At 31.9% G+C, this 27,943-nt stretch overlaps 1 protein-coding gene across 2 annotated transcripts; it reads right to left on the bottom strand.

The window, feature by feature from the left end:
• Nucleotides 1-276: 276 nt before the first annotated feature.
• Nucleotides 277-27,830, bottom strand: LOC127736024 (nicotinamide riboside kinase 1-like). 2 transcript variants are annotated; one of them, XM_052246517.1, is made up of 8 exons: nucleotides 27,550-27,830; nucleotides 24,100-24,151; nucleotides 8,969-9,059; nucleotides 8,203-8,260; nucleotides 7,559-7,685; nucleotides 3,853-3,924; nucleotides 1,110-1,213; nucleotides 277-529 (listed from the first exon to the last, which is right to left on the bottom strand). In XM_052246517.1, the coding sequence occupies exons 1-8, from the start codon at nucleotides 27,803-27,805 to the stop codon at nucleotides 447-449; spliced, it is 843 nt and encodes a 280-aa protein (XP_052102477.1). In that variant the 5' UTR covers nucleotides 27,806-27,830; the 3' UTR covers nucleotides 277-446. The 2 variants fall into 2 exon arrangements, with proteins under 2 accessions (XP_052102477.1, XP_052102478.1); XM_052246518.1 differs by having other exon boundaries at nucleotides 27,531-27,762.
• Nucleotides 27,831-27,943: the final 113 nt, after the last annotated feature.

Genomic DNA, 27,943 nt, shown 5'->3' with positions numbered 1-27,943 from the left:
TTGAAGGTTGTATGGTGACCTATAGTTGTTATCTACTTCTTCATTTGGTCTGGTCGAGAGTTGTCTCATTGGCATTTATACAACATCTTCTAATTTTTATATTCAACCATGTAACTGTCAGAGATAAAAATGTATAGGAAAGTCCAGACAGGCACACAAGGCAGACAGACATGTCAGTGTCATTCTCAATGCTGTAATATATTTACAGCTATGTTATGTTCAAATGGCGGAGTAGTTTGGAGGCAATAAAACAATATTTTTGAAAAATTTATGAGAGATGATGGTAATATTTAATACAGTCATGGCAAAGTGAGTAAATAAATGAATAAACATTAACGACCTATGCTGTAAAAGTATATAAAAATACAATAAACTATCACATTTCTCCTCCTTGTGTACAACATCTATATTGACAACTACAGTGCTAAAGTTTAATTGTTGCAGCATCATAACGATTGCAGATAAATGTCAATGTCATTTTTCACTTGGGTAAATATTTCTTCTTTACTCATTCCTTCTTTAATAAAATCTGAAATAGATATAATAATGTTTTCAGCAACAAAGTGACATAGTGCTATTATATACATTTTTAATGCATAATTTTAGAATGGGTATCAAAATTTGCTGTTTTGATCTGAAAAAAATTAATGAAAGTTAGTACACTTTGAGTCAAAAATCATTTTGAAAGCTTTATATTATGCTTACATCACTAGTTTCAAATGATTTTAACCAATATTTTGAGCCCAAAGTTAAAATGACAGATTGGACTATATGTAATTAATAGACTACTTAGATATAAGGGGAGAATACTCTAATGATACTAAGGGTTCGATAACATTTAAATCTGCTTTATCTCCCTTTGAATCAAGTTTGAAATAAAAACAACCTGGATTTATTATATAATTTCTATCATTGATCATTTATAAACTTGTAAAGGCACACAGTACAGCTGAATCATATCATTTTGATAGAAACAAGACTGATATATCATAATCATGATAAATTATTCTACAAAAGTTTATAGTTAACCAAACAAAGGATAAACAAGTTGGTCCAGACAAACAGACTGATTGCTACAGTTTGGGGATGTATAACTATATTAAACTCACTAATATCAACTCTTTCAGTTATTTCACCGTAATTCTGTATATGATGAGGCCAAACAACTTTGTCAAAATAACCTGGAACATCTGGAGGGTTATAATATCTTGTTCTGCAACAAGAAAAAATGTGTTTTCTCCCAAATACAGACTACTTGTGCTCGATTTTCATAAGAACATACACACAAAAGTATATGATGCAAGTGCAAAACTTAATCAGGGTGCAAGGAAGTGTGTCAACTGATTTTTACCGTAAAATTGGTCGTCCAATCCTTCCCTTAAATTACCCTTCATAGTAAAAAGTGGACCACTAGTACTGACAAGAACATTCATAATATAAAATGTTTGCGCCAATAGACTCAGTAATACCAGAAAAATATGTCATAATTTGTCAAATATTTTTACATATCATCTATAGCTACTGATGAACAGACCAGATCCCAAAAGTAAAACTTGATGTATAGAGCTTGAAAATTAGGCCACACCATATACAAGAGGGACATATACTCTTTAAAATAAATTTGCATTAACCTGAACACATGAATTTAAAATAGTGATCAAGACAATATGTTGACCTTCAGATATAAATCAGTTTTTTGCTTGAATTGATTTTTGGGTTGTAGTCACATTAATGTATACCCAACATCTCAGAATGATATATACTAGTTGCTGCAAAAAATCTAGTTACCAATATTGTTGACCTCAAATTCAGAGTTATACTATTACAGAATATTTAATCTGCTTGATAGATTAATATACGTGATCTGAAATCACTGATGGAAAGATTGGAAGAATTGTGTGTATAATTCTAATCATATTTAACTCTTCCATATAAGTGGTGGTGGACAAGAACAACTTGCTACAGCACTATTGCATTTTTGTTAGTTACATTACTGCAGATTTTTTAGAACGATAAGCAATTGTTCAGTGGATAAAATAGCTTAATAGAGGTCATTGTGGGTGGGTTGATATTTGCATAATTACTTCTTTTAAATAGCAACTTAAGCACCAGTCTTTGTAAGAATTAGGTTATTAAGAAGAATATCAAAACATGGCCATAAAAAACCCACCGACCTAACCATCTTATTTTGAAGTTACCCTCATCCTGACTTACAAATGGTAGTCTTTTCGTTTCTGCATGTCTAGTAATTAGAGAAAGTTCTAGATAATTTTTGGTTCGAATGATAGCAAATTACAGAGTTAGCTGCCCTTAACTGTTAATTTCTAATGCATTTCATCCAAATTATATTTTGATTTACCAGAACAGGAAAAGGAAACAAATGTTATATTCATGGACCATTATACATTTTGAACATAAATTAATGTAACTTGAGCAGGTTTTTATCTGTCATGTTTTCACCACTGCCTGATTCTTAGGCAGAGTGGCACTTAATATTTATATTTTTTGAAACAGAAGAAATTACTGAATAAAAATTATTATCATTGTAGTTTCTTAGTAAACCTGGGACAAATGGATAAAGAGACTTGAAACTAACTGCTTTTTATATTTCCCAAAATTTACCTGTAAACATGGTAAATGGTTGTTTTTTTTTCTTGGGGAGGGGGGGGGGTGTGCTATTTCTATGTTTAAACATGTATACTTATGTTCTCACTCCTAAGGATAGTCTTTGGCATATTGAATTTATTGATTTTGATCAATAATATATGATACTAAAGATGCATGGTTGAGGGGTGGCAAAAGGTAATTTGCACATTAATATACTTATATATAGTTTTTATTATAGTGTCCAAAGAAGAAGAATTTTAATTTTTGAGGCAAATTCTTTTAATATTTTAATTTTGGAAGGTTCACTAATTTTCAAAATCTTATTACATAATGGAAAGAAACAGGAATGTTCGGTGGATTTTTACTGAATTTGATTTCATGTTTACCAGAAGCAGGTTTTTCAAGAAGAAAAATTTAAGACATTTATCTTATTTTTGTAAAAATGAGGGTAAATATTTCATTGAAAAAATACATTTCCTGTACAAGAATATACATATACCTTCACATTTATGTATAAATGTATCAATTCCACATGAAGACAGAGACCACCTAATAACACTGACCTATATAGATCAAACATCTATCTGAAACTAATGAGGTCAACATTGTTTTTATTGGCTTGCCATGTTATGTATAAACTCGACAGTTATGTAATTTGGTCAATTATGATTGGCATTGAAGAGGAGGGGTCTATATAAAATTCCAATCATTGCCCCACCTTTGTCAATCATACTGATATTGTATTAATACTCTTACTTAATTAGAAAGACAAGACTAGCCAGTAATTTGAAAAAAGTAATGACTATTACTCTTGAATAAATGCCCTAAATTTTAAGATGTTAGCAAATGTTTTACAGTTCATTTGTGCATATGTACACAGACATGAGAACAATTGAGAACTATATGCCAGTGTGTTTAGATTTAGTTACTGATTTATTAGCTAATCTGTCTACTTTCTGTTTGGAAGTGCCTTAGGAAAGAATTGGATCAATAGTTCCAATCTTTCCAAAAATGAGATCAGTGTCTTCGGACAATGCTTTTAACGTCTATTTTTCATACAAATTTTGGTTAAACCTGGGGAATGGGGGATATCATAAAAGACTTATTTTCGAAGCTAGCATTGTATCTGCCAGCAATGTAAAATCTAATTCTATGCTTGGGGAAAAAGTACAATATTTTGTACAAAGCAATTCTTTTTTTACTTAAAACATTGCAATCCTGCTTTAACTACAAAATACTACTTACAATCTTCTTTGTCGACATGTTTCTTCTGATGTAACAAGAAAATATCTTTTATCAAACAATTCATTTAATGGCCTAAAATAAAAGAAATATATAAATAATAAACCTTATAATGACTACTGTGCTGGACAATATTATGTTTAACCATTTTCTAGTGATGAACAAAGATTTTTCAGCAGAAATGATCAAATGTTATTATATCAGCACAGATGTTGCAATTTCATATTAAATAACTATCAACAATTTGTACATTTTCCCATCGATTCTTTTTTTTTTTTCAAAAGTAATTATTGCATTTATTATGGTTGTTTTTTCATTATTCAAAGAATTCAGACACAAAAAAATTGTGTAAAGTTCGTAAACATAATATGAACAACCATATCTGGTACATATACTCCCTTTGATTCTACTAATATTTTTTTTAGATCACAGTCAGGACACGATACTCGAAAATATCAGGAAATGAAATATAACTTTGCAGCAATGTCACAATTTATCTGTGTCAATTTATCAATAAAATGCATGCATTGTCTTTCATACAACTGTAAGACTTATCTAAAATTATAAATATTTGAGAAAAAAAGATGAACTGTGCTTTAAGGTAGATTGTCTTAATTAAAATCCATAGAATTTTTTAATAATTTGTCAAAATGTAGTTTATGTCATGCTTTTTTCAAGAAATATAATAAAAAGTATGGATCACCAGGCTTTTTATCACGCTACAGGTTGTGCAAAATTGTCAGATTTTGTATAGATCATGCATGGAAAACCCAATTTTGTGTGATAAAAAGAAAACTACACCATAGAATTTGAAGATAAATAAATGTGGATAGTGTCCACATGTGGACACAGATGATGCCCCCGCTTGTATATCATATAGTTATAAAGGGACATAACTGAAGAACAGTAAAAGTGAGGCTACCCAAATTTGAACTTGATCTGAGTTTTGTGTGTAAGTCTCATAACATTTGGTTGAGGCTAACTTAAGTAGAGAACAGAAACTAAAAATTCAGCAATTTTTCTATTTATAAAGGGGCATAACTCAATAATGGTTAAAGTGACACTACCCAAATTCAAATTGATCTGTGTTTTATCAGTGGAAGTCAAAATTAAACATTGCATTGTATAAAGCATTCATTGTAGTTGATTCAACTTTAATCATGGACAAAGGAAGTTAACTCCAATTTTAAAAATAACTTGATATTTAGAAGAAAATAAAAATTTTGCAATTTTTTCCATTTATAAAGGGGCATAACTCTAGAACAGTTAAAGTGATGCCACCAAAATTCATACTTGATCTGTGTTTTGTGGTAATAAGCATTGTGTATAAGTTTCATAACATTTGATTGAGGCAAACTTAAGTTAAAGGATGGAAACTAAAAATTTTGCAATTTTCCATTTATAAAGGGGCATAACTCTAGAACAGTTAAAGTGACGCCACCAAAATTCAAACTTGATCTGTGTTTTGTGGTAATAAGCATTGTGTATAAGTTTCATAACATTTAGTTGAGGCAAACTCAAGTTAGAGAACGGAAACCAATTTTGGGACGTACGGACGGACGTACAGACGGACAAGGGTAAAACTTAATGCCCCCACCGCTACGGCGGGGGCATAAATATGAGAAGATAGCTCTAATAATATTCTTTCAGATAAGAAAAAGAAATCAAAGCCTTAAAGGCTGTAAAAGCAATTGCTGCCATGTTAATGTTTTGGGGACTTTTTCATCCACATATATATAAGAATTAAACCTGACAGGAGTGTTGTCTAGTGAGAAGTAAGAAGGTTTTAACTTTATATCAATAAAAGACTTTAGCAGAAAGTCATTTTTGATATGTTTTATATTTCACAAGGAGACAACACGTTTACCAGGCGAAAATTGGGGTCAAATTTACATGTGCTGAAACATATAACTCAAAAAGAAATTATCCCCTGGTAGTGTTTGTAACTGGACAATAATTTCCTTTATTGATTTAATTTTAACAATTATCATAATTAATTTAAATTTAACCATTCAATTAAAACATTTCAACTTTCCAGACGCAAATGTTGAAAAACGCGAAAGAAATAAAATATCTTACAAGAGATAAACATGTAAAAAATAAATATATATTTCAGCTTACTAAAAATATTTTCATAATGTTACTTTGTCTTCATTTCTTAAAACTAAGTCCCAAGCATTATTGCTCAGTTGATATGTGTCATCCTCATGCGGTACGAGATAACTATAATTCTCATGCAATCCCGAAAAGGGGGTCATCACAGACAAACATGACATTAAATCGTCATTATACGAACAAGAACAAACAGCTCTTCGTTGCTTTGATATTTATCAATTTTCAGGAAACATTGCGAAAAATTATCTTCAATATTTCGAAAACATGTGAAATAAAATTGCAAACACGGTGGACAGTCGAGTGTCAACACACGTAGTAGACTCGTCCACTGGAAAGAAGAGGATAATGGTTTCATCATTTGTCATGCATACCCAGTTTTGATTATGATATCCAAAAGGACGTACTTTTTTTCAATCTATGAAACTAGAAAATTCCAAATTGTTCTGGACTTGGCATCTATCACGTTTTGACGGGTCCATTTCATTAGTAAGGTGATCGATAAATCTTACGGAGTTATGACAAAAAAGGAAAACGAACTTATTGTTATGTGTTTTTAACAAGGGTGTCGTTCCACTAAATTTTGCGCAAACAAATCAACAAAATAGGTCAGTTAAGTTTGTCTATTTTTAGATTACAGGTAATCATTTGACACTACGTATAACCTGTGTAGTGATTTTGATTTTACGATAAATTTATGAATGAACTATAATTTTATGAATGAACAAGAGCACCTGGCCTCTTTCTTAGAGAAACACCAATTAAACATATAAAACCATTTTAATAAGAGATAATTCAGTAAAATTTTCAATACTAAATCAACAACTGAAATGATTCGATATTTTGTTGAAACATCGTACGAAAGGAGAACGGAATCGCAGGTATAAAAATGCACTTTTTTTCACTCGACCTTCTATGTTTTTTGATAGTCAAACGGTTGTCCCCCTAAATACAAAAATACATCTACAAGAACATATGCTGAAACCTCTTAAATCCACTAACGTTTTTCAAAAGTTTCAAGCTATGTATTGCATTAGAAAACATGCATAGGTGTTTAAGAATGACAGATCAGGAGCCTGTTTAACAAAATACTATGGCTTGAAATGGGCGGAGTCTCTGATTTGCGTCACAAAGATGGCCATACGCGATGGCATAAAAGCAATTGCTTTAAAAATGGGGTCACCGGACTCGTTTTTTTGCTACATAATAAAATAGGTAAATTCACAACACATTCTATTATAAAAGTTACTTTATCTGAGTTATGTCCCCTTATATCTGAGTTATCTACCCTTATGTGGAAAAGTGGGAAAAAGTAATTCAAACAAAAATATTCTGTTTTTTGTAAAATACAGCCCTAAATATGATAAAACACATAATTTTCTAAATCAACATGACAAGTCTTACACATGAATTACAAACTACTCTTGAAATTTGCACATTTCATTCAAGATCTAGACCGATTGCAATCTGCTATTTCAAAATCCAAGATGGAGGAAGACATCCCAGCTACCTTAACAGCAATGTAGACAGTTTATCAATCTTAACTTCATCAAATAATAAAGATAAAAAAAATTTTAACTTCATCAAATATATTTACCCATAATTAAATATAGTGAAACCTTCTACCAGTAATATAGATGTTTTATCTTGAACTTCTTTCATCCATTTTTCTTTCCATTTTTTTACATCTTTGACCATAGAATCCATGTCTAATGAAGAAAACACTGAAATAAAAAAAACATGCATTCAATTTCTTTTATAATTAGTTATGTCAGTGGTTACTTTTACCTGGTACATATGAGTACTTTACCCTTAAGTTAAGAAATGGTTTGGGGTTTGTTTTATGTAAAAGATTTTGAGATGACTATTCCCAAAAGCAGTACTATCCAGAATGTTTTAAAGGACTTTAAAAGCAGAATATTTTGAGGTAGATTTATACTGAAGTTAAACCAAAGGAAAATAAAATAAAATCCAATTTAAGCTGCTAACATATTATTTACAAGGATGCCATGTAAAGTTTTTCTTTGCTTTCAAGATAGAGAAGTATTAGTAAAACTTCAACATCTTTGGTTAGTTCATACACTGTGAAAGGGAACTTTACATGGATTTTTGTGTCATTTGATTGCTGTCACATTGTTGCATACCCCCCCCCCCCCCCCTGTCTCCTCTTATTCATATTATCTAAATATCAGTGTAAGCTTTCAACTGTGGTATCAATTATTATGAATACAGATTACTTACCTTCCCAATTATGGTGTTGGACTTCTGGTACCCAAGTTAAACGTTCATCACCAGGAGGCTAAAAAACAAAGAAACTGACCATCTTGAATGTTTCACCATGGGAAAACAATTTCAATAAAACATTACAGATTTAAAATTTTGTTTTGTTGTCCTTTTGGTCCCCTAAATCATTAAATTCTTATATATCATGTCGCTATCTGTTAATGATTCTTCGACAGTACATTTATTTTTTTAGTTAGTTTTTCCTGCAATTCACATGCATACCCATTTTCATTCTCAATTTTATTAATAATTGTCATTCTCTCTGGACCATAATGCAAAGTATTTTTTATAAAATTATTGTGTCTGACTGAGAAAGCCATGCCTAAGAGAAATACCAACCCAACAGTCTATCTGTTTCTCTTAAAATATCCCTCAGACTCCATCTATAGAATTTACTTACAGGTAAATGTTTAACAAGGGGAACTGCGAGCTTTTACTCACAAATGATACCCCTGTTATAAATTAATAAGTATTCCATGAACATCAGTTGATGAGCAATGGATGTGAAAACTCATCACAAGGTAAACATGCAAACACGAAGCATTGATTCAAAGTTTCAGAAAGTTCTAAATTGTAGTTCCTGGGATAAGTATGACAAAAATTTCATGGGATAGATGGACTGACAGATGTAAACCAGTATTCCAACCATCCTTCATGGATATAATAAATATATGTTATATTCTCAGGGTACATGTCACATAGGCATTAATATTATGATTCTTACATGGAAATAGCTGTCTTGACATATATGAGATGAACCTGGCAGTGATTTCTGTAAACAGGATGTTAATGAAGTTTTTCCACTGTTAGATGGTCTGAAACATACCACAAAATGAATATCAGATTTCAAACGAAAAATGAATTTCACCTTAAAGGGATACTCATAACGAAAATGTTTAAAAATAGCAATACAAAGTTATAGAGTATTTAAATAAATTTAATAAAATCTGCAAGTATACAATAAGTATATATCATGAATACTGTTACACTATTATTCCACAATTTGCTTAATTATCTGAAAACTCAATAATGATTAGCTGAATGCAGCCCATTTTACATGAATATAAAAAAAATAATACCCAAACAGATGATTAAAAGACTTTTGATTTTACTGTGTCTATATTGGGCATGCATTTTTTTGAATATATATAATCAAAGCATCTTCGGTGCTGCAATTCAGCCATTTTTTAGCTATGGCAGGTAGATAGACATTTTTTCTGATCTCTTTTTTAATAAAAAGAAAGAAAAAAAACCAAGGGACAATCTAATATCATAAAAAAAAACACAAGGATTGAATGTAGCACTTCATCATTTTCATTATTATTTCACTAAAAAATTACCAGTGTTATTTTTCTTTTTTTAAACAAAGGTATGCAATTTTTCTACCTGATCTTATGATTATTTATTGATTTTTAATAAAATTTATGACACTGAAGATAAATGGTTTTATATTTCTATAATCTTACTCAAAAAATTGTTTTCAATTGCCCAAAGATCATACAAATTGTTTTGTTATTTCAATTTTTAGAAGGTATTCTGACTTCTAATATCTTCTTTTTATTCAATCAAAATAATGTTTGCATGATTGGAAATAGAAATCTTCAAAGAAAGGTGTAGTATATTTTTATTGAAGATTGACTTAATAATTTCAGAAAAGAGGCATTGAAAATGCACTTTGTCAACAACACAAACTGTTATAACAGAGATATGTCTTGCCTATTTGTTATTTTGATAATGCAAATGTTGAAATTAAAATAGCAATACTTTAACATGTAAGTTATGCAAATATTCAAAGTCAATGAACCATGACTGAAGGTACAGGGCTAAACAATCTCCATGGAAATGAGATGTGCCAATGCTAATACAACTGCATACCAAATACCATTGACTTTTCATAAGTCGTTCCCATTAAACAAACATTAACTTGTAAACTATGTAAAAGTCAATGAACCATAATTAGGGGGTGGGGTTATATAATCTCCATGGAAATGAAACTTGCAAATGCCATTACATTTGCATACAAAATATCATTGACTTAACATTAGTGGTTCATCTTAAACGGACCTAATCACAAACTAATACATATGTAAACTAAGCAAAAGTTTCAAAGTCAATAGACCATGACTGAGGGGGTGGGGCCAAATATTCTCCATGGAAATAAGATGTGCTAATGCTTATACAACTGCATACCAATTAACATTGGCCTACCACTAACGGCCACCCTTAAACTGACCTAATCACAAACTAATACATGAAAACTAAGCAAAAGTTTCAAAGTCAATAAACCATGACTGAGGAGGCGGGCCTAATAATCTCCATGGAAATGAGATATGCCAATGCTTATACAACTGCATACCAAATATCATTGATCTACCACTAGTGGTTCCCCATAAACTGACCTAATCACAAACTAATACATGTAAACTAAGCAAAGTTTAGAAGTCAATAGACCATGACTGAGGGGGCAGGGCCAAATAATCTGCATGGTAATGAGATGTGCCAATGCTAATACAACTGCATACCAAATATCATTGACCTACCACTAGTGGTTCACCATAAACTAGACCTAATCACAAACTAATATATTGTTGATGCCGCCGACGCCTGAAACAGCATACCTTTTGTTTGCTTTTTGACTCTGTCAAGGCGAGACAAAAAATTAAATAACTAATTTTTATTTAAATTGGTGTTCATTCTTCATTGAGAAAATAATTTCCTGTATTCAAATATACATGTGCATATACCTTACATTGTTTAATAGCAATATAATGCATGGAGAATAACCAAATAAATTTTATTGCAGAAAATCTCCGGGTTAGAGTTTTGCAATTTTGTTTATTGTTTCAAGCTAATTAGTGATAATTGTAACTTAAAATAACCTAAATTATTGACTAATATCAGATGATCATAACACTGATTTTACAAGTAAAATAGACCCTGCTTGCATTTTTTCATACATATTTTGTTTTTTGATTTTCTTTGCAAAAAATGCATCTTTTTTATCATTAATGATTCATCTCTGACAGATAATTTACTGAATAATTTTATGTCGTGTAGATCAAAAGTGGTTATAGGTGTACTATTGAGGTCAATATTATACACCTTCGCCTCGAGCAATGGTTGGTATCTCAGGGACAACAAAATTGCTATTACCCTTATAACCAGTCATTAAGCGTTTTATTATACCGAGTAAAACAACTTTCTAAAAAGGTCTACATACACCACCTGGAGAAAAAAAAAACAAAATAGTCACACAAACAGTCAGCAGATGAACCATCAGGTTTTTTTGTCCGTGTGGTATTTGTGAATATTTTATTCACTGTAATCAAGACCAGGAATCCTTATGTAAAAATTCCCGTGCATGAAATAAACGCTTGCTAAAATATATTACCGTACACCAAAGTAATCACAGATTGTGAAGAGGACGACAGACCCATACCATACATTTGTTATGTTTTAGTTCTTCAAATATGTAACGTAGATTTCTTTTTCTTTTTAACTGCTCTGGTAAGTAAAATAATAATTTGAGATTACGACGACAGACACATACAGATTATACTGTTTACGATATTTCAGAGCTTAATGTGCCAAGTGCACAAATCAAAGCAAAATAGTCAATGACATCATTGTTGTCCAATGAAAAATTAGTAAGAAAAAGTCCGGGAAATATGTTGATAAAACTATTGACCAGAGTAATAGTCTTTGAAACTATTGACTGGCAAATAGTCTGTGGAATGAAATAGCACAAATATTTTATTCTTTTCTATAAAGAAAAAACATACTGAGGTATAATAATATTGTGTATTCAATTATGTAATACAAGAGATATCAACTGTGGCATTAGGGTGGAGGGGATTCCAATTAAGACCTTTGAGTGAAATTATTTGTAAACAATGACAGTTGTCAATCTTATTTGCCTAAGAAAAGAATTGGAATAATAGTATTTTAAAAAAGTGTGGGAATCAACTTTGATATCAATACACATCTTGTACCACATGTTATTCAATTACTTACACAAGTCTTTGATCCTGATAAAATACTTTCATAATTCTCATCAACTACTCAAATTTGATATATTACTTTTTCTCATTACTTAATAAATAGTAATCTATTAAAAATTTTGATTTACAAAGGAACTACATGCAAGTGTATAACTAAAATAAAGGAGCTATTTGACCAATCTTCTCTTCATTTAAGGGCAAATAACATGTCAAAAGTTGGCAATAGTTAATTAAAATGGTGTATAAAGTTTCTGCAAGTCATAAAAACACATAAGTAGTTTCATCTTCTGACATCAGACTCGGACTTCTCTTGAACTGAATTTTAATGTGCGTATTGTTATGCGTTTACTTTTCTACATTGGCTAGAGGTATAGGGGGAGGGTTGAGATCTCATAAACATGTTTAACCCCGCCGCATTTTTGCGCCTGTCCCAAGTCAGGAGCCTCTAGCCTTTGTCAGTCTTGTATTATTTTTAATTTTAGTTTCTTGTGTACAATTTGGAGTTTAGTATGGCGTTCATTATCACTGAACTAGTATATATATTTGTTTAGGGGCCAGCTGAAGGACGCCTCCGGGTGCGGGAATTTCTCGCTGCATTGAAAACCTGTTGGTGACCTTCTGCTGTTGTCTGTTCTATGGTCGGGTTGTTGTCTCTTTGACACATTCCCCATTTCCATTCTCAATTTTATCATGATATGCCTTCAACTTCTAATTCTGCACCAGCTCCAAATCCAGAGTGATCACATAGATCCAGCATGGCTGAATCAATAAAATGCTTCGCTGAGCGCAGCCTGATACGACCGCATTGGTCGAACCCTGAACAGTTGGGGCAAATTTGGACACAATATTCAAGCTTGATACTATCTGAATTTGGATTCTGATCAAATTTTTTACATAATATAGGTTTCTGACACAAAATAAATGTGGTCAAAGATCTTACAAATCTAATGCGCAATACTGTGCAATTGAAGATTTCTTCTTGAAACTTTTCAAAAATTTGAAATTTTGAAAATTTTGAAAAAAAAATATGAACCCTTTTAAAAAAAATTGGAAACCCCCCTTCCCTCCAAACTTTTTGAATCCCCCTTTTAGCATTAACCATCAAACTCAATTGCAGTCTTTCCTTTGTAGTATGGAACCTTGTAGTACAATTTTAGAGAGATCCATACACTTAATCACAAGTTACTGTCTGGAAACTAGAAAAATGCTTTTTTTTAACCATAAAAGCCCATTTAAATACATCATAAAAGTATTAACATAGAAAATGACATCATAGTCATAGCTAAATTTTAAAAACCTTCATCAGCAACTTTTAATAGTAATATCTAAAAATAAAATTCCTTCATCAGCATTTAAATGTAACTTCTAAAAATAAATTGACAGCTAGGACTTTGCAACCATAAAAACCCATTTAAATACATCATAATCATGCCTAAAATTAAAACACTTTCATCAGAAACATTAAAAAGTAATATCTAAAAATAAAATTCCTTCACATACATAATCATGGCTAAAATAAAATAATTTTTAAAATAGAAAATGACATCATAGTCACGGCTAAAATTAATAAATGTGGATAGTGTCCACATGTGGACACAGATGATACCCCCGCTTGCATATCATGTAGTTATAAAGGGACATAACTAAAGAACGGTAAAAGTGACACTACCCAAATTTGAACTTGATCTGAGTTTTGTGGTAATAAGCATTGTGTGTAAGTCTCATAACATTTAGTTGAGGCTAACTTAAGTAGAGAACAGAAACTAAAAATTCAGCAATTTTTTCTATTTGTAAACACGCATAACTCTAGAATGGTTGTGTATAAGTTTTATAACATTTGGTTGAGACAAACTAAAGTTAGAGAACGGAAACGAAAAATTCAGCAATTTTTATGTTTATAAATTGACATAACTCATGAATGCCACCAAATTTCGTACTTAATCTGTATTATGTAGTAATAAGCATTGTGTATAAGTTTCATAACATTTGGTTGAGGCAAACTAAAGTTAGAAAACGGAAACAAAAAATTTGTACTTGATCTTAGTTTTGTGGTAATGAATATTGTGTATAGGTTTCATAATGTTTGGTTGGGGCAAAATTAAGTTACAGAATGGAAACTAAAAATGTTGCTATCTTTCATTTTATAAAGGGGCATAACTCAATAATGGTTAAAGTGACACTACCCAAATTCAACTTGATCTGTGTTTTATCAGTGGAAGTCAAAATTAAACATTGCATTGTATAAAGCATTGATTGTTGTTGATTCAACTTTAATCATGGACAAAGGAAGATAACTCCAATTTTGAAAATTATTGATATTTAGAAGAAAATGAAAATTTTGCAATTTTTCCATTTATAAAGGGGCATAACTCTAGAACCATTAAAGTGACGCCACCAATATTCAAACTTGATCTGTGTTTTGTGGTAATAAGCATTGTGTATAAGTTTCATAACATTTGGTTGAGGCAAACTTAAGTTAGAGAATGGAAACTAAACATTTTGCAATTTTTCCATTTATAAAGGGGCATAACTCTAGAGCGGTTAAAGTGACGCCACCAAAATTCAAACTTGATCTGTGTTTTGTGGTAATAAGCATTGTGTATAAGTTTCATAACATTTGGTTGAGGCAAACTCAAGTTAGAGAACGGAAACCAATTTTGGGATGCATGGATGGCCGTACGTACAGCGGACAAGGGTAAAACGTAATGCCCCCAACGCTACGACGGGTGCATAAAAATCCTTCATCAGCAACTTTTAATAGTAATATCTAAAATTAAATTCCTTCATCAGCATTTAAATGTAACTTCTTAAAATAAATTGACAGCTAGGACTTTGCAACCATAAAAACCCATTTAAATACATCATAAAAGTATTAAAATAGAAAATGACATCATAATCATGCCTAAAATTAAAAAGCCTCCATCAGCAACATTAAATAGTTATATCTAAAAATAAAATTCCTTCACATACATAATCATGGCTATAATTAAATTACCTTTATTAAACATTTTTAAAATAGTAACTTCTAAAAATAAATTGACAGCTAATCACCTAAAGATTATACATTTCTTTATAAATAATTTACAAGCAGTGTAAGGGAGGTAATTTGACAATATGTGTTTGAATTACCTCCCTTACACTGCTTTAAAATTATGTTTTGTACTTAAGTAATTGTCCATTAACCTGGAAACCCTTGTTTTTCCCCTTTTTTGCCCCTATGTCCTAAACAGTTTGAGCCATAACCTCCAAAGCAAATTTTTACCATCCCTTTGTGATATGGTAACTTGTGGTATAATTGCAGAGAGATCCATACACCATTTCACAAGTTATTTACTGGAAACTAGAAAAATGCTTATTTGGGCCCCATTTTGGCCCCTAATTCCTAAACTGTTAGGACCATAACCCCCAAAATCAATCTCAACCTTCCTTTTGTGGTCATAAACCTTATGGTAAAATCTCATAGAATATAAAAAAGAAGATGTGGTATGATTGCCAATGAGACAACTCTCCACAAGAGTCCAAATGACACAGAAATTAACAACTATAGGTCACTGTACGGCCTTCAACAATGAGCAAAGCCCATACCGCACAGTCAGCTATAACAACTATAGGTCACTGTACGGCCTTCAACAATGAGCAAAGCCCATACCGCACAGTCAGCTATAAAAGACCCCAAAATGACAATGTAAAACATTTCAAACCAGAAAACTAACGGCCTATTTATGTACAAACAAGAGGCTGTCAGAGAGACAGCAAACTGGATTTTCCTGCAGAGGTTGAACCCTGAACAGTTTGGGCAAGTATGGACACTACATTTAAACTTAAAACAGCTCTGAATTTGGATTGTGATTGAATTTTTGACACATCATAGGTTTGTGACACAAAATGAATGTAATCAAAGAACTGATATATTTGAAATTGGACATTTAAATACCTATTATGGTCCAATATCCAAAATCTAAGTACATATATTAGAATCAGCATATCAAAGAACCCCAAGAATTCAATTTTTGATGAAATCAGACAAAAGTTTAATCTAGGACCCTTTGGACCTCAATGTGGACCAATTTGATAAAGGAGCCCACAATCCAAAATCTCTCAATACATGGTTAGATTCAGCATTTCAAAGAACCCCATAAATTCAATTTTTGTTGAATCAAACAAAGTTTAATTTTGGACCCTGATTTGGATCAACTTGAAAACTGGGCCTAAAAATCTAATATTTAAATAGAGTTTAGATTCAGCATTTGAAAGAACCCTATATATATATTTAATTTATGTTGAAATGAAACACAGGTTAATTTTATCAATAATATTTTCTGTGCAAATGGAAATAACTCAAACTGGATAAATAGTTCACTAAAATAAGATATGATGCAATTTTTCAAATTATAATCAATAATATAATAACAACAACCAGTGATGACTAAGTTCTCTAAAATTAGATATGATTTAACACATAAACATTGTTAGAATCAGCATATCAAAGAACCAAAGAATTCAATATTTGATGAAATTAAACAAAAGTTTAATTTAGGACCCTTTGGACCTCAATGTGGTATTATCTTATTAATAATGAAAAGCTCAACCGGTAACAAGTTCCTAAACAGGAGGGGGTGGGGTGACCCAAGGGGACTCACCTTATATTTCATTTGATTTGTTTTATTGTCCCATACAAGAATATATATGGTTTCGGGGTGGGGATCATGACCATTTACAAGTTTTCAAAAAGAATGGGGGTGGGGGTTACCCCAGGAGACTTTCCCTCAATTTCATTTGATTTGTTTTATTGTCCCATTCAAGAATATATATGGTTTAGGGGTGCAGATCTCGACCGTTTACCAGTTATCAAAAAGAAGGGGGGTGGGGTTACCCCCATGGACTTTCCCTATATTTCATTTGATTTGTTTTATTGTCCCATACAAGAATATATATGGATTAGGGGTGGGGATCGCGACCGTTTACAAGTTCTCAAACAGGAGGGGGTGGGGTGACCCAAGGGGACTCGCCTTTTATTTCATTTGATTTGTTTTATTGTCCCATACAAGAATATATATGGTTCTGGGGTGGGGATCTTGACTGTTTACAAGTTTTCAAAAAAAGGGGGGTGGGGGTGACCCCTCCTGGACTTCCCCTATATTTCATTTGATTTGTTTTATTGTCCCATACAAGAATATATATGGTTTAGGGGTAAGGATCTCGACCGTTTACAAGTTCTCAAACAGGAGGGGGGTAGGGGTGACCCAAGGGGACTCGCCTTATATTTCATTTGATTTGTTTTATTGTCCCATACAAGAAAATATATGGTTTAGGGGTGGGGATCTTGACCGTTAACAAGTTTTCAAAAAAAAAAGGGGGTGGGGGTTTCCCCAGGGGACTTCCCCTCAATTTCATTTGATTTGTTTTATTGTCCCATTCAAGAATATATATGATTTAGGGGTGAGGATCTCGATCGTTTACAAGTTATCAAAAAGAAGGGGGGTGGGGGTTATCCCCATGGACTTCTTCCATATTTCATTTGATTTGATTTATTGTTCCATACAAGAATATATATGGTTTCAGGGTGGGAATCTTGACCGTTTACAAGTTATCAAAACTAGAGGCTCTAAAGAGCCTGTGTCGCTCACCTTGGGCTATGTGCATATTAAACAAAGGACACAGATGGATTCATGACAAAATTGTGTTTTGGTGATGGTGATGTGTTTGTAGATCTTACTTTACTGAACATTCTTGCTGCTTACAATTATCTCTATCTATAATGAACTTGGCCCAGTAGTAACAGTGGAAAATATTTTGAAAAAATTTACAAAATTTATGAAAATTGTAAAAAATTGACTATAAAGGGCAATAACTCCTTAAGGGGTCAATTGACAATTTTGGTCATGTTGACTTATTTGTAGATCTTACTTTGCTGTACATTATTGCTGTTTACAGTTTATCTCTATCTATAATAATATTCAAGATAATAACCAAAAACGGCAAAATGTCCCAAAAATTACCAATTCAGGGGCAGCAACCCAACAACGGGTTGTCAGATTCATCTGAAAATTTCAGGGGAGATAGTTCTTGACCTGATAAACAATTATACCCCAAAGTCAGATTTGCTCTAAATGCTTTGGTTTCAGAGATATAAGCCAAAATCTACATTTTACCCCTATGTTCTATTTTTAGCCATGGCGGCCATCTTGGTTGGTTGGTCTGGTCACCGGACACATTTTTCAAACTAGATACCCCAATGATGATTGTGGCCAAGTTTGGTCAAATTTACGCCCAGTAGTTTCAGAGGAGAAAATTTTTGTAAAAGTTTACGTACGACGGACGCCAAGTGATGAGAAAAGCTCACTTGGCCCTTTGGGCCAGGTGAGCTAAAAAAGGGGGGTAGGGGTTACCCCAATGGACTTCCCCTATATTTCATTTGACTAGTTTTATTGTCCCATACAAGAATATATATGGTTTAGGGTAGGGGATCTTGACCGTTTACAAGTTCTTAAACAGAAAGAAGGTGGGGATGACCCCAGGGGACTTGACTTTTATTTCATTTGATTTGTTTTATTGTAACATACAAGAATATATATGGTTTCAGGGTGGGGATCTTGACTGTTTACAAGTTTTCCAAAAAAAAAGGGGTGGGGGTTACCACCGTGGACTTTCGTTAAATTTCATTTGATTTGTTTTATTGTCCCATACAAGAATATATATGGTTTAGGGGTGGGGATCTCAACCATTTACAAGTTTTAAAAAAGAAGGGGTTGGGATTTACCCTCAGTGGACTTCATCTATATTTCATTTGATTTGATATATTGTCCCATACAAGAATATATATGGTTTCTGGTTGGGAATCTTGACGTTTACAAGCTATCAAAAAGAAGGGGGTGGGGGTTACCCCAATGGACTTCCCCTATATAACATTTGAGTTGTTTTATTGTCCCATACAAGAATATACCGTATAGCGGGTTATTTTCGCGGGTGTAAAATTTCGCGATTTAGGGGCAACAAAGTATACGAAAAATTTTGGCGGATTCTTTAATCCTTATTAAATATTTTGGCGGATACTGAAATGGTTGCAGTTAAAAAGTTGTAGAAATTGACAAGAGATCGAGATAAGATAAATAATAGTTTATTTAAGTGTCACATATTGATCTATAATAAAAAAATATCTATTGTTATGGTTAAATGATTGTTTTACCTGCATCACGTCTTTATATTTATTGATTATATTTTGATACAGTTAATCAATAGAATACCAGTACTTAGATATTTGTCATAGGTGTACAAACCTCTGGTAAATGTTACGGTTGATTAGTTACGAAATTGACGGACCTTTGATGTACTAATTAGATCATAAAATGATCATGAGTGACTTGCGACTCTTATATAATTTGACAATAATTAATAAGGATAAAATACCTGACAGAGTACCTTACACTCTAATATTATTAATTATTTTATTATGCAACCAATTAACTAATTAACACCAGACAGCCTGGGAACAATGGCCTTTCGCATTTATGTTGGTTAAATTAACATAAACCATTATTGATTCGACGAACGGGAAAAATAGATAGTCTATAAAACGCTTTAGCTATTAGAAAGTACCGAACGTATGCATAAATTTTCGCGGAATTTAATTATGCGATTTCCCCTTACCCGCCAAAATAAGCGAAAATAAACACCCCTCGAAAATAACCCGCTATACGGTATATGGTTTAGGGGTGAGGGATCTTAACCGTTTACAAGTTCTTAAACAGGAAAAAGGTGGGGTGACCCCAGGGGACTCAACTTTTATTTCATTTGATTTGTTTTATTGTAATATACAAGAAGAAAAATGGTTTCAGGGTGGGGATCTTGACTGTTTACAAGTTTTCAAAAAGAAGGGGGTGGGGTTTACCCTTGTGGACTTCCCCTAAATTTTATTTGATTTGTTTTATTGTCAAATACAAGAATAAATATGGTTTAGGGGTGGGGGTTACCACAATGGACTTCCCCTATATTTCATTTGATTTCTTTTATTGTCCCATTCAAAAATATATATGGTTTAGGGGTGGGGATCTCGACCGTTTACAAGTTCTCAAACAGTCACGCTGGGGTGACCCCAGGGGACTCACCTTTTATTTCATTTGATTTGTAACATACAAGAAAATATATGGTTTCAGGGTGGGAAGCTTGCACATTTACAAGTTTTCAAAACAAATGGCTCTCAAGAGCCTGAATCGCTCACCTGTATTTCAGAGGAGAAGATTTTTAAATGTTGGCAAACTTGATGAACAAATTGTGTAAAATTGTCTTTAAAGGGCAATAACTCCTTAAGGGGTCAATTGACAATTTTGGTCATATTAACTTTTTTGTAGATCTTACTTTGCTGAACATTATTGCTGCTTACAGTTTATATATATCTATAATAATATTCTAAATAATAACAAAAAACTGCAAAATTTTGTTAAAACTACCAATTCGGTGGCAGCAACCCAACAATGGGTTGTTCGATTCGTCTGATAATTTCAGGGCCGATAGATCTTGACCAATTTAACAATTTTACCCCATGTCACATTTGCTCTAAAAGATTTAGTTTTTGAGATATAAGCCAAAAACTGCATTTGACCCTTATGTTCTATTTTTAGCCATGGCAGCCATGTTTGTCGATGGATACAAACTAAGATTTTTAAATGTTAGCAAACTTGATGAACAAATTGTGTAAAATTGTCTTTAAAGGGCAATAACTCCTTAAGGGGTCAATTGACAATTATGGTCATATTAACTTTTTTGTAGATCTTACTTTGCTGAACATTATTGCTGCTTACAGTTTATATATATCTATAATAATATTCAAAATAATAACAAAAAACTGCAAAATTTTGTTAAAACTACCAATTCGGTGGCAGCAACCCAACAATGGGTTGTTCGATTCATCTGAAAATTTCAGGGCCGATAGATCTTGACAAATTAAACAATTTTATCCCATGTCAGATTTGCTCTAAAAGATTTAGTTTTTGAGATATAAGGCAAAAACTGCATTTGACCCTTATGTTCTATTTTTAGCCATGGCAGCCATGTTTGTCGATGGATACAAACTTCGGATACAATTTATAAACTAGATACCCTAAGGAACATTTAGTTAAAGTTTGAAGGTATTTGGCCCAGTAGTTTCAGAGAAGATTTTTGAAATAGTTTACGACGACAGACGACAGACGACGACGGACGCCAAGTGATGGCATAAGCTCACATGGGGCCCTTTGGGCCCCGGTGAGCTAAAATAGGAGGGTAGCTGTGAACCCAAGGACTATCCCAATATTTCATTTGATTTGTTTTATTGTCCCATACAAGAATATATATGGTTTAGGAGTAGGGATCTCAACCGTTTACAAGATAAAAGCACATTATCAAATTGAAGGGGAGGGGTAAGAATATATATGATTAACAGACACTTAATTATCTACAAAATGTCTAATAATGAACAGTAAATTCCAAACTTCATTTATACAGTAATACTAGTAAGTTTCAAACTGTATATATACAGTCCTACAGATCTTATCAGAAAACAGAAAATTTTCAAATAAATCTGTCACTCCAATGATTATCATATGCTAAAATATTTCCAAGATCTAATTAATAATGAAAATAAATCATTATCATATGCTGAAATATTTATAATATCTAATTGAACAGAACTATGGTTGTTTAACATAGTACTCTAACATAATTAATAATGTAATAATCTTCAAAATGTCTAATGATATAGCTTATAATTATTACCACTTAGGAAATAGATAATTTTCAAATAAATCTGTCACTCCAATTTTTATTCTGAGATAAGACAAATCATAACATAATAACAACAGTAAAATACTTAAAAATTCTTCTTTTGGATATTAAAAATGGTGATAACTCACAAAGGAGATATACTAAAATCTTGAAAATTAATAGAGACCTTCATTAAGTCCCAGGAAACAACATATTTAAATTTGAAAAAAAATTGTTAAAGCGTTTTCATGTTATTGTGCTGACACTGTTTGGCAGCCGCCAAACCGCCCAGCCGCCCGCCGTATATCACCATTTTAATAACCGATATTTCCTTCGAAAATCCGGTTAAAAATGAACGAAAAACAAATAAGTAACACATAAACAAACGACAACCACTGAATTACAGGCTCCTGACTGGGGACAGGCACATACATACAGAATGTGGCCGGGTCAAACATGTTAGCATGATCCCATCCCTCCCCCTAACCTGGGACAGTGGTGTAACAGTACAAAATAAGAACGAACTATAAAAATTCGTAAGGGTTCCATGGAACCCAGTGTCTCGCTTACTTTTGCTGTTAATTGCAGGCTCAACAAAAATGAGGAAAAAAATCAATAAAAATATTCCTTTAGATACTATCTTTTGATTGTAAGAAGCTTCTGTCAAAGTTTGGTATAAGTCCAGGATAGTTTATGAATCTAATAAATGTTTTAAAAACTTTAACTGCAGACTGTGTTTAATGTTAACTGGAAGAAAAACTAAGTCCATTTATAAATAAAATACGGATAAACAGGTACAAAATTTGAACAAAATTTCCTTCTAGATACTAGCTTTTGATCATAAACAAGCTTCTGTTCAAGTTTGGTACAAATCCAGGATAGTTTAAGAAAGTTATTAAAATTTCAGAGTGAATGTATTGTTTCCTGGCAGAAAAACTAAGTCCATTTATAAGTAAAATACGGAAAAAATGAAATTTTTTTTTTAACAAATTTACTTCTGGATACTATCTTATGATCATAAACCAGCTTCTGTCCAAGTTTGGTACAAATCCAGGATAGTTTAAGAAATTTATTAAAATTTTAAAAACTTTAACCACAGAGTGAATGTAATGTTTCCTGGCAGAAAAACTAAGTCCATTTACAAGTAAAATACGGAAAAACAGGAATTGCATTTTTACAAAATTTACTTCTGGATACTATCTTATGATCATAAACAAGCTTCTGTCCAAGTTTGGTAGAAATCCAGGATAGTTTAAGAAAGTTATTAAAATTTCAAAAACTTAAAAAATAACCACAGAGTGAATATTAGTGGACGCCGCCGACACCGACAGAATGTAGGATCGCTATGTCTCATTTTTTCGACTAAAGTCGAAGGCTCGACAAAAATCAGTTGAAAGAGGCTTAACTCATCAGATGGATAAAAATACAAATACTACAAATACAAGTGGAAGAAATTTTCTTTTTAATTTCTTAAATCTGCTTGAGAAAAAAAACCTGAATTGATACCTATTTACTGGAACTTTTGTCTTCTTTCTGTTGATGCATACATTGTATTTTAGTTTAAAATTGTTTTTTTTAATTTTGACATTTTTATCAAAAGTGCCAAATACATGTACATTTGTGTATATATTGACCATGTCCAAAATATCTAGATTTATGATGCACATATTTTACAAATGCGATTTTCCATATATTATTTGAATTTTAACTGTCTCAGAATTCCAGAGATGTTGGAGTATATATATACATTACAGCAACCCAATAATACAATAAAACCAAACAATAACACTCAAAATATTGTAATCTCTAAACCATTTTGAATATTTTCTTTGTTACCGTCTTCAAAATTTACCAAAGCCCAATGGCTGAGGCCAGTGAAAATGTTGTTGGTTCAGGGAAATTTCCCTGAAAGAGGCCTCATAATATATATAAATTTAAATAACTTTTAAGAAAGACTGATTTTTCGGGCTTGTAAGTCAAAAAGGTTTTTGTGAAGTGAGTTTAAAAGGTTAATTTGTGTTGTTAGCTTACTTCCCTCATTATTTTTACCCAACAACTTGTATGTCATTTTTTTCATACACATTTTAAAATCTTAATCAAATCTTGTTCAACTTACCCTGAGATGCCAATAATAAAAACATTTTTCAGCTTCATTCCATTTTCAAGACCTGCAAAAAAAATCATGATACAATAAGTTTAATCTACATGTATAAAGTCTTGATCATGAGTGAAGTAAAAAAAAATACATGCTTACCTATCATCTATATACTTAGCATTACAGACACGTTATGTAATTAATTCCCAAAAGACACTACTTGCAGTAATTCTAATCATATCCATAATTGATCAATGGTCTTTTTATATCTGTATTGTCTAACTTAGTAAAACAGGTCCTTCTACAATGTACTTATCAGGCCTCTACAATAACTTTTTTTTCAACTTGTCCAATAGGACAAGTACATACCAAAACTTACTTGTCCGAATGGAATTGTAACTTAAAAAAAAAATTCTTAATATTACCCTTTTTTGCATTTTAAGATGATTCAATGAACAAAATGAATTAAAACAACAGAACAGAATTTGATTTATATCTCTTGATATCCTTTTCAAAAATATATGAGTCGAGAACAACTGAATCTAGTCATGTCACAGGATTTAGGTTCTAGTGTTCATTAATGCTGAAGTCTCATTAGACTCTGCACAAGAGGCACAGTCTGGTAGGCCTATCAGTCTAGTACACTCATTTGGTTTGTATCCTGGTCTTTTATATTGATAAAATATTGATTATTTGATTAATACCTTACTTCAATCAGCTTTGTTTTAATATATTAAAATGTTTTTTCAAACACAATCAAGTATTGTTTTGTCTTCATATGATCAAATATGATTTTATGAATTTTATGGTCAATAATTTCTTCATCTTTATTTTTAAAATATTTTTGTTGAATAAAATTTATCATACTTATTATAAAGCAATGGAATAAGGTAGGGAAATGAGGTACTGGTTTGTCTCACAGGGACTCAGTTAGCAGATTATTATTTTGTTTATCAATGTTTTTCAAATCTGTTTTTCGTATTTCCTATCTATTTGTATTAAAATTACTTTATTAACGTTTTAAATGTTGGCATCAATATTGCTTTGTTTTCTAGCAATTTGCAGTTAACTTTCCAAATTTTTCAGTATACGGATATGGATAGTAAACTGCACATTGCTAGAAAACAAAGAAATATTGATACCAATGTTAAACGTTAATAAAGAAAAAAAAGATTTGAAAAACATTGATAAACAATATTTAATCTGCAAACGGAGTCCCTGTGGTTTGTCTTGGTCCCGAAATGTCTCCTAGGGTGCCAAACTGTCTATTAAACATGGAGGGTTGTTTCCTTATGATCGGTAATACTGGTTTATAAAGTATCTGACAAAGAACCAGTTTTAGATTATGGATCGCAAGTAAACATGTCAAATTAACATTTTTTTTTATCTTCTTTTCATGTTTTTTGTTTATTACTTTGATCATCAAAGTTGGATTTAATTTATTTTCTACAGAATGATTTTACTTGTCACGTTGGACAAGCTTGATATGGCTTTTACTTGTCCAACCTTTTTTTCCTCTGGTACTGGACAATCGGACAAGCATTAATGTTGAGCCCTGCTTATCAGAGTTAACTTTAACCACAAAATAAGTATCTTTTGCATTAATGTCTGCATCCATTTGGTGCCTACATACATGTAGCTATTTTTGTAAGGCCATTAGGCATCAATCTATTATTTTATGTGTGTGTGTTTGGGGGGGGGGGGGGAGAGAAAGGGTATTACTTTTATTTTAATCAATCATTTTATACTAAACTTCTTGAAAATATAAATCAAAAGAGAAGAAAAAATATTATAGTTTGTTTCTATTGAAAATCAGCATATATATATATACAGTCAGGGGTAATACTTATACAAGTCATTTTTTAAATCTTGTAAATTTGTAAGATTTTTATCTTATTTTCCAGGTTTGAATAATCTCACCTTAATTTTCTCCAAAAATTTACTTATACAAGTAATTTTTTTTTACAAACCCTTGAATTCTCAAGTTTGGGGAGGTCAAAACATGCCTTTACAATACAGTTAGATATACATTTCTAGACATATACACATGTATGTTAAAATGTTTAGACACCAATCTCAAGTTGTTTTATGAATGAGAAACAACGGTTGACCCGATTTCAAGTGGCATAAACAATGTCATCAAACAATTGGTTCTTGGTGTGATGTAATATCATTCATGTAAGCATTGTGACATATGAAATTTACAGGAAAGTGCATGAATTCAAAAGTCATCTATAGGGCTTGATAAGGCCCAAGGACACAGTTATCGTCCTTTGGTTTTCGTTGTCTACGAATATAGTCCCTAGTATACAGTGTATAACTTGCATTTTTTTTTGATACACTTTCCCAATTTATTTCTTGATATTTTATGCATGAAATATTAAGTAAGGGGATGAAATTACATGTTAAAAAAATTTGGGTGCTGAATCTTTATGTTAAGTAGTGATTTGGTCCAGTTAAAAAAGGTCAAAAATTAGAATGTCTGAAGCTGTCAAACTGAATTTTAGCCCCCCTTAACACAGAATTGTCAATATTTTGAGTTAGAGCTGGTAGAAGTTTCTATAATTTTGATATTATTTGTATCAATAGTAGTACACTACACTGTAAAAATCTTTTTGAGATAGAGCAGGTGCGATTTTTTTAATTTGAATTTATTGTCTAAAAGAAATGCACTACGAAATAACTGTGTTCTCGGGCCATAAGCAGGTTGGGCTCAAGTCAGGAAAACTGGGGTATTCCTTGTTTTCAGGGAACACCCCAGTTTTCTGGTGTTAAAAAACCCCAGTAAACACGGACTTCTTTTTTCCTCGTCAATTTATGGTATGAAATCTACAAAAGCGCACCTTCTACATGTGATAACAATGTTATATGATAGCAAGTGTTTTTATAAGTTCAAAAATCAAGCTAATTTCAAGTCTTATTTGATGCTCAACTCACAACAAAACAATTCCTTTGTTCACCAATTCATACCTTGATCATCAATTATGAGAAGACAAAAAGATAAGTTAATCACTTAGGCATTTAAATTCAATGAATAGAAAATTTCAATAGAAGTGAACATAATTCAGTTATGATCAGTTACACCTGGAGCATGCAGCTTGATCAACTGATTCCTAAACAAAAGATTTGTATGTTTTTGAGTTCTAGAAAAAACAAGGCTTCACTTATTCATGTTTTGTTGTTCCTGAGATACTTCAAGTATTAACAAATACTACTGATACAGTTAAAACATGCGCTTTTGTAAATTTCATGCCATGAATTGAAATAGAAAAAGGAAGTCCCTGTAAACTGGGATGGTCCCTGAAAACAGGGAATACCCCACTTTTCCTGACTTGAGCCCAACCTGATAAGGGTTTCTCAACTTTCTGGCTGCTGCCAAAACCAATATTCATTCAGGACACAGAATCCCCAAAACACCTGTCTCATATCAAGAATTAGTATGAAGTGAATACCCTGACATTTGCTTCTTACTACAGGTAATTTCATCTGTTTCATCTGTTGTGTTTTCCACCCATTCAACATCAGTTGTCTCCCCTTCCTTGCACTGTACATTTTCTGTCTTCGTGTTTAATCTTTCAAGGAATGCATTTAACAATTGTTTATTAAGATGGTCAGTTTGAGTTATTTTGCGTTCAACTGCACAATTCTGCGAACTGTCGTTGTCATTTGAGGCCAAATTCTCATTTAATTCATTCTCATTTTCTATTTTCTTATTTTCATCGTCCATATTTAATTTTCTAGAATAAGTTTATATTGAACAAAACGAAACTTACAACAAGATATATATTTCTTATTTTCATTAAGTTTAAGCAGATCGTACAATATGAAATTTAGATACAGGTAAATTATTGATGTTGTAATTTTT

This window comes from Mytilus californianus, unplaced genomic scaffold (genome assembly GCF_021869535.1).
Source record: "Mytilus californianus isolate M0D057914Y unplaced genomic scaffold, xbMytCali1.0.p SCAF_3, whole genome shotgun sequence".
Taxonomy (NCBI): Eukaryota; Metazoa; Mollusca; class Bivalvia; order Mytilida; family Mytilidae; genus Mytilus; species Mytilus californianus.
Note: the sequence above shows the minus strand (reverse complement) of the source record. Positions and strands in the feature narration are given on the sequence as shown.